This window comes from Lipophrys pholis (genome assembly GCF_963383615.2).
Source record: "Lipophrys pholis genome assembly, chromosome: 12".
NCBI classification, from domain to species: Eukaryota; Metazoa; Chordata; class Actinopteri; order Blenniiformes; family Blenniidae; genus Lipophrys; species Lipophrys pholis.
Genome location: NC_137641.1, coordinates 22,811,826 through 22,824,932, shown reverse-complemented (window position 1 = coordinate 22,824,932; position 13,107 = coordinate 22,811,826). Strand labels below are relative to the sequence as shown.

The 13,107-nt window shown below is 41.0% G+C and overlaps 1 protein-coding gene across 1 annotated transcript in view; it reads left to right on the top strand.

Moving 5' to 3' along the window:
• Nucleotides 1–9,196, top strand: part of znf462 (zinc finger protein 462) — a 50,422-nt gene extending 41,226 nt beyond the window's left edge. The window contains exons 8-13 of the mRNA XM_080476836.1: nucleotides 2,126–2,381; nucleotides 2,467–2,606; nucleotides 3,639–3,862; nucleotides 5,717–6,056; nucleotides 7,108–7,246; nucleotides 7,991–9,196. Coding sequence (XP_080332962.1) covers nucleotides 2,126–2,381; nucleotides 2,467–2,606; nucleotides 3,639–3,862; nucleotides 5,717–6,056; nucleotides 7,108–7,246; nucleotides 7,991–8,213 — 1,322 coding nt within the window. The 3' untranslated portion in view covers nucleotides 8,214–9,196. The remainder of the gene's footprint in view (nucleotides 1–2,125; nucleotides 2,382–2,466; nucleotides 2,607–3,638; nucleotides 3,863–5,716; nucleotides 6,057–7,107; nucleotides 7,247–7,990) is intronic.
• The last annotated feature ends 3,911 nt before the right edge of the window (nucleotides 9,197–13,107 follow it).

Sequence of the window (13,107 nt, the reverse complement as noted above, 5' to 3'; positions counted from 1 at the left end):
AAATAGGGAATGGGGGGGGGGGGGGGAGTGGTGTGGGACAAATGATGACAGTTACACTTCTGCATCTGTGAAGAGGGCAGGAATCGGGGATGGATATTTTATGTAAGCTCATTTGAATTTCTCTCGTAGTTTCTTAACGGCTGTATATTGTATTTGACCACAAATTACTTGATAGGAAGCCCAGTTTATTCCTGCATATATCCTGTGAGTCGGTCAGTTGGTGAAATACTGCATTAGATGTTTAAATATCTGTATCGGGGCTAAATTGTGTTCACAGTAGTTTGCGACCATGGTGTGATTGTTAGTGCCAGACAGGCTGGTTTTCTGACTATTTCTGAACCTGGTGATTGCCCGGGGATTTTTCCACACGTGCACATCGTCCAGTGGTGTTGACTCAGAATGACGCAACACTCGCAAAACATCCAGTGGGTGGCGTCTCTTGTGAACTGAAATTCCTTGTTGATGAGAGAGGTCAGAGGAGAAAGGTCGGACTGGTTGGAGCTCACAGACAGGCTCGGACAACTTGCTCTGTACAACTTCAGCGAGCAGAAAAGTCTCTTAGTATGCGCAACCCGTCGAGCCTTGAGGCAGATGGGCAACAACAGCAGAGGACCACATTGGGTTCCACTCTGTCAGCCAAAGAAAAGAAATCCGAGGCTACAGTGGGCACAGACTCACCAGAACCGGACAGTTGACGATTGGAAAAACATGGAATGGTCCGATGAATCTTGACTTCTAGTGAGCCTGCAGATGGTGGGCTCAGAATGTTGGCATCGATAGCATTACAGCATTAATCCACGGACCCAACCATGCCTTGCATCAACAGTCCAAGCTGATAGTGATGGTGGTTTAATAGTGTGGGGAATGTTTTCTGACACACATTGCACCACTTTGAACCACTTCAATGCCACAGTGTATTGTCGGTGACTTGCATGTGTTTTTAAATGCTAATTTCAACAGAATAATTCATCAAATTCACTTGTCTCATCAACACAATAGTGTTATCTTGAGTGGTTGTGTGTTTTCTCAATGCAGTCTGACTTCCTCCAACAGTACAAAGCCTTGCTTTAATATGTTCCAGCCCCCCCACCCCAAGACTGAAGTCTGATTCAAGTAGCTTTATTTAAAAATAAAATGAAATTCTTCAGAAATAGCATGAAACAAACATGTCAACCTGAAGGATATTCTCAAATGGAAGTTTGAAGGAATAGCTGTGCACAGTGTTACCTATAGGTTTCTTAATAAAGTCCTTGGTGAGTTTCCTCTGTTTTAAGGAACAACTAGACATCTAACAACAGCAGAGATGCGCGAATTGATCTGGATAGAATATATAAAGTAGGTTAAACTCCTTCCTGTTGTGCAAAAATGTCACCAGCTTGACAACTTCACTGTGCATCAGAGTCGCTCTTCGATGGCTCCGGTGGGATGAAAGTTAGTGTCTGAATCTTCTTGATATGAACCAATAATAAGAAATATTTTACCTTCAGCACATGTATGTTTAGTTTAGTGTCGTAACTGCATGAAAGAAAAACAGAATCAAACACTCGCCAGCCTGTAAAAATCTGTTTTTGCTCCGAAGAAAAATAGCAACAAACCAATGGATCGTATGTTTTGTTAATTGACATGTTATGAAATTAGTAATACATCTTTGTGAAATAAAGCCCTTAAATTATTCAAACCAGTAAACATGTACACACCCCAGAAATGATTCTAAATAAGTTGTTTGAAAAAGATTTAACTTTTTTACCTTCCACACATTTTTTTTTTTTTGATAATTATTTCTTCCATTTGGTTAAAAGGAAGAAAAAAGAACATTCTGGGAGAAGAAATTACCCCCTGGCCACCTCACATTTTGAAAATCACTTGCCAAACTTTGATAGTTCATAATTATCCATCTTCAATATTAATACTGTGTCACTTTTTGTGGGGGATATATCTGTTTTTCAATGTCGGAACGTGTGGCTTAAATTGGAAAAGATTTTCAGTGAATATAAATACCTTATTGGTCAATACCACCGGGGAAAACTCCAATTTGTATGTATTACACCTCCATCCTGTATATCTACCCTCTGTGTTACATTTCAATGGACACCAAATTCTTCTAACTTCCTCTTCTCTCTCTCAGATCCATCGTACCTGGAGCCTGCGGATGTTCGTCAGCAGCTTAGTCATTACCAGCTGGCCTCCCGCAGTCAAATGTCTTCCAACTCGACATCTGGTGGCTCAACAGTGGCTGACAATCGTCCAGACGGCATCCTGACGTGCGAGTTCTGTGAGTTCAGCTCTGGATACATGCAGAGTCTGCGCCGGCACTACAGGGACCGCCATGGCGGCAAGAAACTCTTCAAGTGCAAAGATTGTTCATTCTTCACCTGCTACAAGTAAGAAAAATACTTCTATAATTAGAGCGACGCGTGCTACAACACATGTGCATTAGTTCAACGGTTTGTTGTTTGTCCTTGTCAGGAATAACTTCACCATGCATGTGGAGGCGGGTCACAACAACAATGCATCCGAGGACCTCCCTAAAGACCTGCGCTGCCCCCTCTGCCTCTACCACACCAAACACAAGAGCAACATGATCGACCACATTGTTCTGCACAGAGGTGCGTTTCATGGAGCCAGGCACATAGAAATCCGCTTTTTTTAACAAAGTAGTGAAACATTGTGGGAACACCATGTGTGTTTATCAAACAATTTGGCTTGATTGAAGACTAGTGACATGGAGGAGAAGGCTGTTTTTCCTTTTGGTGGTGTGGAGTCACCGCTGGCTGCCTGGCAACCTCATGGTGACATCAAGAATCCAGGAAGTCGGTGTGCTTGGCCAGACTTTAAAAATAACACAGTGGTGCATTTAAAATGCTGGTAAAAACAGAAAGAAAAGAGAAAATGCTCCTCAGAAAGCCACTTCACACGTCGTTGTAGGATGGATACACCAGGTGCCAGAAGGACAGTGGCCTCCGAGACATTTGCAGCTGATTAACAAGTGGCGCGAGCGACAGGCATGCTTGGATGGTGTTGATTTTGGATTTGATTTTGATGTAACAGTCCATTGATGTTGGCTCTGTGTCGGTGTTGGCAACGGTTTGTCGCTATGAGAGAGGTATCGCTGCTCTTCATTACGCTGTGCAATGAGATGCATTTGCATTTGTCTGCAAGTGCCAAGACATTTTTCTTGATTGTGGTTATAGTTCAGTGAAATCCTCACACTGTACACGTTAACATATTTGACACATTTTGATAAACTGAAAAATATTTCTCCCGTCTACATGAATGTTACAAAATGACATTGAGAAATAAATGAATGTATGGACTGTTTTCCCTGTTCATGGAGCTTTTCAAATTGAAGTCATTGCTGGCTTTATATGGAAACATTGTCTGGAACTCAAAAGAAAAAAAGATCCTTTCTAAGCAATGAGAAGTTAAAAAAAAGATATTGTTTGTGTGTTCAAGAGGTTTTTCTTTAGTTATCTGGAGAATTGTGTTTGTGTTGAAACTGGAAAAAAATAAAAAATACAAAGCCACCCAAAGGTAGCAGCCACTGTGATTAGTTTTTTATGTGCTTGCCCTTTTTTGGTTTTCTCCCCTCTCGTCGTTCTCCAACCTGACCGTCCACTCTGCTTTCTTCCCTCCACCAGAAGAACGAGTGGCTCCGCTGGAGGTGAGCCGCTCCAAGCTGTCGCGCCACCTTCAGGGCCTGGTGTTCCGCTGCCACAAATGCACCTTCACGTGCTCCAGTGACCAGGCCCTGCAGCTACACCTGCAGAAGCACGATGAGATCAAGCCCTACCAGTGCCAGCTCTGCTACTACGACAGCAGCCGACGGAGGCAGCTGGAGGAGCACCTCCGCCTCGAGCACAAGGTCAGTCGGACTCCGTATAGTATCTCCATGTCCATGGTTTATTGTAACCATGATGACTACAATAACTACCACGACTATGACATATTATAGCTAAGAATGGGTTTTTATAATAATTATCTTCAATAGCTGGACTGAACGTTATCTTAACTCCAATAAAAAAGATTTCTCTATATTATCAAGTAAGTGACCTATTCTTAGTCATGTTACATGTTAAAATGTATTTAATGCTAGTCGCCGTCGTACCATTAGTATTATTAATAGTACAGTATACCTTTATCATTCTGCTACTTTTCATAGCAAATCATTACAACTTGCCCCCTTTGACACGTCCTTCAAGAGGAACTTACCCAATACAGTATTTTCTATCATTTTAAATGAATGTATTTAATCAAGTAGAATATTTTTGCCACACTGAAAAACTGATACCCAGGAATTAAGTTTTACTCAAACAGTGCAGGAAATGAAATAGCAGTTGACTGACGACTTGTAATAAGATGAGTGGGTGTATATACAGATGCAATATATATGAAATCACTACACATTTAGTGGATTCCCACCACGTCGAGCAGGAACTTATCTCATCTCTCTGTGTCACTTAATGTAGATTTTTGAGTAAGACGATATGAGAAGGCACGTGGGTTCATTGAGCAGTTTAGAGAACAATTAACCTGATCTCACATCTAGATACGAGCCTCCAATCTCCACATGACTGGATTTTATCACACGCTTAATAGAATCAAAGTTCCGGCCCAACTGTTTCAAATCAAGAACAGTTTATATCCATCATGGACTAAGTTATAATTATCACAGTAATTTGCTGCTCAGAAGAAAAAAAAAAGAATCTATTCATACGCGGATTGTGAGCTGTGGCAAATTTAAGGAATCCTTTACACATGGAGTTTAGTGACAGGTATTAGATTATCAGCGGTAGAACTTGTCTTTGGAAATTCTGGTAAATGTGGTGAAGCTGCGGGGAATCGTGAATCCATCCAAATATCCATTCATCTTCCATACCACTTCATTTGATTTAAGGTCACATCCTTATATTTTTGGATGAACATGATACATAGGCATGATATTTTAGGCAAATCTTTCTCTTCCTCCTCAAATAATATATAAGTTTGTGTCTCCAAACGATTAACAGGAAAAAGTGAGAGAGCAGGGATCCTCCTGGGTTTAGCAGCGCTGAAGCTTATTCATGCTAAGAAAAGCAGAAGAACAGGCGTTGTTGATGCTGCGGAGAGTTTTGGGGAGCTGCAATTCTGAGCCTTTAGGGAGGAAGTTACTCAGAGACAGTGACTGGATGCATGAGAGATTAGATGATTCAGCCTTCCATTTCCACTGTCGAAACTCTTCTCGGTCAAATTATTGCAGTTCATCATTTAATGCTGCTCTCTCGCTTTACTCCCAGTTCGTGCAAATTCGGTAGATTCGATGCCTGAGAACATTGTCAATGAGGAGGAGGAGGAGGAGAAGAAAACTCTGGCTGCATACGAAGAAAATCAATCATCCAGAAAGTCCCTAGAAAATCCCCCGAAACTTACTCTGCCTCAAATATCAAATAAAGAGCTAGAGCTGCTCAAACACATTTTCTGCAATGACTTTTAGATTATGTTAAGTAAGAAAGACAACTTTTCAAGGTTTGTATATACATTTTACAACGGAATAATTTTCCAGTTGTTCGGAATGAATGCATCTCATTCTTTGATTCAAATTCTGTAGGAAATACCAGTTGTTCTCAAATATTGACTGCACAAAATACAAATTAAGAAACTGAGAATGTAGAACCCGGGACGCTGCAGCTGGAAAATGAAAAAAAAAAAAAAATCTAACTATATGAAACTGTCTCATCAGGTCATCCGCAACTTTGAACTGATGGGTCGAGTCAAACTGGACCAGCTGGAAATGATGCAGGAGCACGGGAGCAGCGCGGAGGAGGAAGAGGACAGAGAAATGGTAGAAATGGTAGAAATGGTAGAAGATGGAAAGATGGCGCTGGAGGAAGACTACGACGACGAAGAAATGGACATCACAGACAATATGGTGGGGGACCAGACGGAGCTGGACGATGAGGAGATGGAGGACATCATCAAAGATGAGGGGGAGGGGGAGGAGGAAGACTTGGAGGAGGAGGAGGAGGAAGAGGAGGAGCAAGAAGTCAAGGAGGTGGAGGAGGACAAGCCTTCCTCACAAGGTAACGTAGCATTGTAACATCTCTGCAGTTGTGTAATAGCTGTGGTTTTATTGTTCAATAATGATGTTCTGATTGTTCCGATTATTTTTTTGTTTGAATGCTTGAATGCACCGAGTGGAGAATGGGGGCGGGTCAGGCGTGACGAGGCGGCCTCTGTGCGAGAGGAGTTGGGGATAAATGAATTAACCGAGCAGCCCGATCAGTTTGTGTCTGTTGTTTTGTTGTGTTGACGTGGTTACGGCCCATGGTAACCGTGTTCTGTTCGATAATAAAGCAACTTTGCAGTCAAGAAGGTCACCGTTCTTCCCATAATCTTGCGGGACGTTTAAGTATTTTACTGCATAAATAGACAGTGTCTCAATTTAAAGGACACATGTTCATAATAAAAACATGTATCGGAAAATGATTACAACAAGCTGTAAAATAAACTGCAGTCTAAATATAATGGGCAAAGCATGTGACCACAAGAGCAGATATCATTCAGCAGTAACCGTGAAACCCGATATTATTTGTCAATAAAGATCTGAGCCAAGCGGAAAAATAATGTGAAAATTTCTTCCCTTTCGCATCAGCCTGTCAAACCACTGATGTTTGCTGAACAAGAACAAATGTAGACTTCACACCTGGCTGGTCAAATGTAAAACAGGGCCGGATGATATTTAACTGGTATATATGAGCAGAGCAGATTTCTCTCACAAAGCCTGATGGGATTTGACTGTGAATGATGATCTGCTGAAAGTCATTTTCTCTCAGTATCCCGAGTTATTTTATTTCAAACTGTGATATACAGGATCAACTGTGTCTTTGTAAGGAAAATAAATATGACGTAAGACATAAATCATACTTTTAGAATATCGTTTATTCTTGTTCCTGTAACATGAATACCTGTATGTGGGCTTTTTGTTGTGGCTCACTGTTTTCCCTTTTTAATTTGTATTCCATTGTCCCATAAACTCTGAATGATTTGACCTGACATGTCGACTGAGAGGAATCTGTTTCGAATATCACCTGTGAAATGACTGACCGGTTGTTTTAAACTCCCATTTCCCAGAGGTCCTTTCGTCTCCCATCAGCAGCAGCAGCAGCAACTCCGGGCCGGGCAGTATCGAGAAGCGTCTTCCCTGCGAGTTCTGTGGCCGCTGCTTTACTAACAGCCTCGAATGGGAGCGGCACGTCCTTCGACATGGCATGTTAGTACATTTTTCCTCTCTCTCTCTCTCACTCTCTCTCTCTCGCTCTCTCTCTCTCTCTCTCTCTCTCTCTCTCTCGTTGCCGTCTTCTTGCATGTGTCTGTTGTCCTGCATTCTTTCCTTTCATCTCCTCCACAACCCCCTCTACCTGCGTCTCTGCTCATTAAGGGCAATTACTTGGGTCCGCACGTTTTAAATGCCAGCGTTTATGCATTTAGACTTCAGGATTACACATGATGGGGACATTATCCCTCTTAATGCTGCTCTACGAGCCCCAGATTTTATCCATGCAAGTGGCAGTCTTGAGCAAATCTCTCAGTAATGGGCATTTCTAAAGACTGCAGCTGGCCAGTTCATTACTGCGGCGCTCTTTACTCCTTTTTGATTACTGGCTGCAGAAAGGTGCAAATGTTTTAGGTTGATGGGGGGGGGGGGGGGGGGGGGGGGGGGGGGGGCTGCAAGATTGTTTAAAAAAAAAAAATTACAATAAGAAATATGAATATAAATAAATTGGTATGATCACCTTCAAAGCAAACTTGTATATAGTTTCTTTTTTCTTTCTTTTTTTAAAGAGCTTTGCACAGGTGAAGGTACCTCTTAACATAAACAGGCCATATGTTAGGGGTTTTGTTCCCCACCGCAGGATCAATTTTATCCCATGGGAAAGCTTCCTACTGGGTTTACATGATGGACAAGTAGTCATGCCCTTTCTTACCGTTCGCTGTCCTTCCTTTATCTTCACAGGGTGGTCAGCAACAGTCAGCTGGACACCAGCGCCACTTCAGCAACAGAAACCTCGGCTTCTTCTTCCACGGGCTCCTCTGTGTTCACCGACACAAACATGGACCTGTCCAGCACCGGGAAAGAGGAGGAGGGAACCCCTGCTGATCCGTCACTAACAAGTCAAAGCCAGTATGTGGAAGACAAAGAAATGCTTGACACCAAAAAGGATCAACACTTCGGTTGAACTGATTGTGGCCTCTTGTGGATACTGTGCTAGAAAAAGAAAACATTGGGTGGGATCAGCGCTGAGTGGTCAAGGAAAATAAGATGTCAAAGGAAACGAAAAGTTTGAATCTTATTAAAAGTGACTTTTTATGAGTTGGTGCATTATTAGAATTTAGGTGTTACATATTATAAGTATTAGGTTGTGCTGCATAAAAACGGCTGAGCTCTTTGAACGGGCGGTCCCCTAGGACAGATCTTAATATATTGGTAACCAATAGTGAACAGAACTCTTTATTGCTGACATTCTGGTCAAATCTACAGTGAAAGATCCCACCTAGACAAAACTAAGCTATTTATAAGAATGTTGTCCAAAATGATTAACTAAATTTCTCATTTTATTATTTGAAGCACCTTTTACACTCCTCTCTACTCATCTAAAACAGGGGTACTGTAAATTTACCTGAAACAAACAAGGTATGGAAGCATTTACAACCACGGCCCACTGTAGAGCTATCTTTTCTTATTCCTTGTCAAGACTTTTTTTTTTTTATCATCTTAGCCTTGTGTAAATTGTGTGGAGGTAGTCTATGAGGAAGAGTCGCACCTTATCTGTTCTCGTAAAAACCACAAATCACAATTTCTCCATTTGTAGAAATATTGACAATTTTGCCCTGATGATTGATGTTTGTAGCAAACTGCTGTGATTTAGGCCCCTTGCATTATACTGCGTATAAGCAGCCTGTGGCGTCCTTCCCGTTCTGACTCCGTTCATAATTGTCCGATAACTTTACTGAAGAAATCAAAAAATGCGACGGGGTTACGATTAGGTCTCGATCCGTGTCCGAAATGAACAATAAAACTTCCCTTTTTGCATCCTATACCAATTAGTATAGCAATAGAAATGTGTTTTGATGTGTCACAACTGTAAACGTACTCGTTCAGGATTAGCTTGAAAGATGACTAAAGGTCTTCATGATAATTGTTATATTTAACAAGATATATAAAAAAAAAAAGAAGAAGCTTACACTTGTCTTTTTGAAGCTGAAGTTGTGTTTGGGCCCAGAATCCAGCTCAGTCCACAGTCATCTCACAATCTGAACCGCTGTGTTTGGTGCGGTTCACTGGCGTTTAACTGTGCACAGGATCAAACCAGATTACGTTCAGACCAGTGATTTGAAACCAGTGCAAAAGTGCCTTAAAACATAGTTCCTGGATTAACTATATGGTTTAAAGTAAAGTCAAAATACTTAAAACTTTACTAGGAATAAATGCAATTTCCCTATTAATTGTTTTTTTTTAACAGCAGACTTGTATTAATTCAATGAATTATTTGATTCAAATGTGAGGCGTAGTGGCAATATTTAAAAATTTTAATCAAAATAAATTCCTATTTTTGATTGATAGATTTAACAAGAACTCCCAATACAGCCAGTGGATAATTTTTTTTTTACTGTTTTAGATGACCGGAAACATACAATCTGATTTTATTCTGATTTAGATTTTATTCAAATGCCGAAATTCTGAATTATTTTCTGCCTTCGCCCTGATCCAAAAGTTAGTCATAGTATAAAAATCACACTTTCCCAACTAAATCTAAATGTTTTTGATGGAAGATTCCGCTTTTAATCATGTTGAGCTTTTTCAAATGCAGGTAGCACCACAAATGAAACTCTCCAACTCTTTTCACACTCAGCACCGGGAATGAAATGATCTTAAAGTTCGTCCACACTTTTAATATTTGCACTGGTGTCGATCAAAAACGTTCACGTTTATAGTTCACTTTGCACATAAGGGACATGCTGAAAAGACAAGTGTAAACGGGGAAAATAGAACACATAAATAGAATTTATCTGGCCTCATGGTCAAGACTAACTTTTCCAAGTCATCTCCTCAAATCCTATGAATTTCAAACGGTCCCTTAAGCTCTCATTTTGCATCAATATGTCATCATAGTCTCCATTTCTGTGCTTCTTTATTGAAAAATAAAAAAAATGTTATGTTATTGTTGATATTGACAAAAGGCAGAGATTGTATTTGTCGGAAGTTGCTGCTTGAACGCCCTAAAGCCTTATGAGAAGTGAATAGCAATGAAGTCAAATTTGTATCCAATTCCAATAAGACCAACAAGTCACATTGAACAGCCTGGAAAAAATGGCTCCCACGTACAATTCTAAAGACGAACACGAATAATGTAACTGTGTTCAATGGTACCAAAATATTTACCAAGCCTGCTGTGTTTGCTGCTGTAATCGTCTTTCTTAAGTATTGAACCATTGATGGAAACGGGAAATCTGGGTTTGGACCATAGAATTATTTTAGAGTTCAGCGGGTGGGGAAACCCTGCTGGACTACATGTTTGCAGCCATGTATAGAAAACAAAACTACTCGTTAAGTGTTTGAACTGTGGTGTTTCAGAAAGGATAATTTAACCCTTATTTCCTTTAGGTGTTCTCATTTTTGAAAAAAATAAAATAAAAAAATGGAAGAAGAAGAAGAAGAAAAAAAAATAAAAGAAATCTACAAATGATAGCTAACCCTTTTGGGGCTTTTAAGTACCCGATCCAACATTATTATGCTGTTGTACAATGTCTGGTTACGATGAAAAATATCCCCTTTTTATACTGTCATGGGAACGAACAGATAGGAAGCACAGTGTGGTTGTACGATATGAAACATGAAGAACAAATATGCAGTTCTCTACTAATTAATGGGGAGGGCTTTTATGTGGAGAAAGGAAAACACGTCGAGACAAGTGACCTCCTTCTGGGAGCGTCTCACCTTCCTGATTGGTCCTTTTCCGGAGCTTGGCCACCAGCTGGGTTCCTCGACAGCCCGTACACTCTTTTGGATCTTGTTCATTCGGGTCCAAATAAAGACAGGACACTCCGTTATCCTTCGATCCGCGACCACGACGGGCATCAACTCGCTCGCTTCAAGTGTGCCTACCCATAGTTGACGCGCTCAACAGTAGGTAGGAATGTAGCTGTCCGACTCCGCTCGTCGGTCCTTAGAACGGTTGAGTTGGTGCTGAATCTCAAAGCCCCTTTTACTCTTTTTACAGGACCAGCGTGTATCTTTGGAAGTGAGAACTGTTTGAAACTAGTTGTTGTAGAAATAAGCTTTGTTAGGCAGCCTGTCGCCCAGCTCAAGAGCCCGGTTTGAACCACACGATGAATCGGGACAGCCTGGGTAACGAAGCTGTCAAAACCCCAAATTGTTTGTTGTTCTGTGATCATTTTAATAGAAAATTACTATGAATCCCTCACTGTGTGCAGTCGTTAAGACTGTAATATTCCCACTTTACCCAAAGTTAACCCTCTTGCTGACAACACACTGGATACTTGTATATATGTTTAGTTTGTTTCCGATGCATTTCTCTTCTCAGACTGTTGTCTCCATTGTTTGACACTAGAATCTCTCCTTCTTGCCTTTCTCCCATATAAATCTGATTACCTGATGGTGGGTTGTGATGTTGCCTAGAATGATTGTTTACAATTTTATTCCATTTATCTCTGGATATTCTGTAAATATTGTAATTCATTGTCTTTTTTTAACTTGATAATAAAGTTATCAGATAACAAATAATGGTGTTGTTCTCTTTTACGTCCGAAACACAACACTGAGATTTAGCGCGGAGTGCGTTCTGATCATTAGAGTATGGCACTGCAGAAACCTGTTGATTCTTACATGTTTGATTACTTGTTGAACAGTGTTTTATAAAACTGTGTACATATATTTCGATTTCCTTTAAGCATGTTTACAACTAAATCATTAATCTTGTGTAATATTCACTTTTTAAAATCACATAATGAACAAATATTTGAAGATAACGCCAACAAATACAGCTGCTCCTTATTCAAGTAAACTATTTGGTCAAAAATGTTTTTTCTATATTGCAAATTTCTTTAATGAATATTTGAAAACATTAACCTTAGCTGCACATATTTGACAATAATTAGTTAATGTTATGATATTAATATGTAAAAGAAGATTTATTAAGGAAAAGCTGCATGAAAAAAATCCTCTTTAGTTTAAGCTGGAATATATCATGCCTCTTCTATATTATAAAGTTGAAATACTTCTAATACATGTTGATTATCCTTTGTCCGTAGTCACTTGCATCTTTTGCTGTAACAGGATTCACAGCTTTTCTTTGTAACTTGTCCACAGCAGCTCCTTGAATGAGCAATAATAGTCCCTGCACCATGTTCACAGGAAATAGCTTCAGGCTTAGAAGGCATCTCAATTGCCTGTGCTCTCTGTTGGACCCTTCCACCCCTCTGTTTCTCTTTCTCCACTCCACACCCTGGAGGTGCTCCGGAGACCAAAACCACAGCCTCTGCTGGTGCCAGCTGTGTGTGCACTTGTGTGCATGAAATGTTGCTGCTCCTGCACCTTAAATACCACAAGCCATTGATGCCAGCAAGTATGTCGAGCTTCGTGTCCCCGGCTCTTCCTTCTCTAAAAGGCCACTTTTCCGATTTTCCTCCTGCTGAATGTTGTAATTTCAGATATGTCCTCTACATTTTCTCTGCTGCCTATTTTAGAAGGGGCTGAGTCTTTATTTCACATCTCTAACATCATCTCTTAAAAATATCTCCAAGTCACTGGGGGGGAGGGGGGGGGGGGGGGGGGGTGGTAATCTCAGTGGCTCACCACTTCAGAAAGGGGGCCGGTGGCAGACTGACGACCCCTGGAGACGGGAGCAAGAGGCACAGCCATGGTGGGTAGAGGGGAAAAGAGGACACTGCTGCTGCCGCCGCCGCTGCTGCTGAAGGGAGCAACATAAGGAATGCCTGATGAGTGAGCGCTCAGGCCGAGGCAGGCGAAGGCACAACTGTTGTAATAACAGGATGATGTGAGGGGGGGGGGGGGGGGGGGGGGGGGTCAGGATGCAAGAAGAGTAAGAAGGG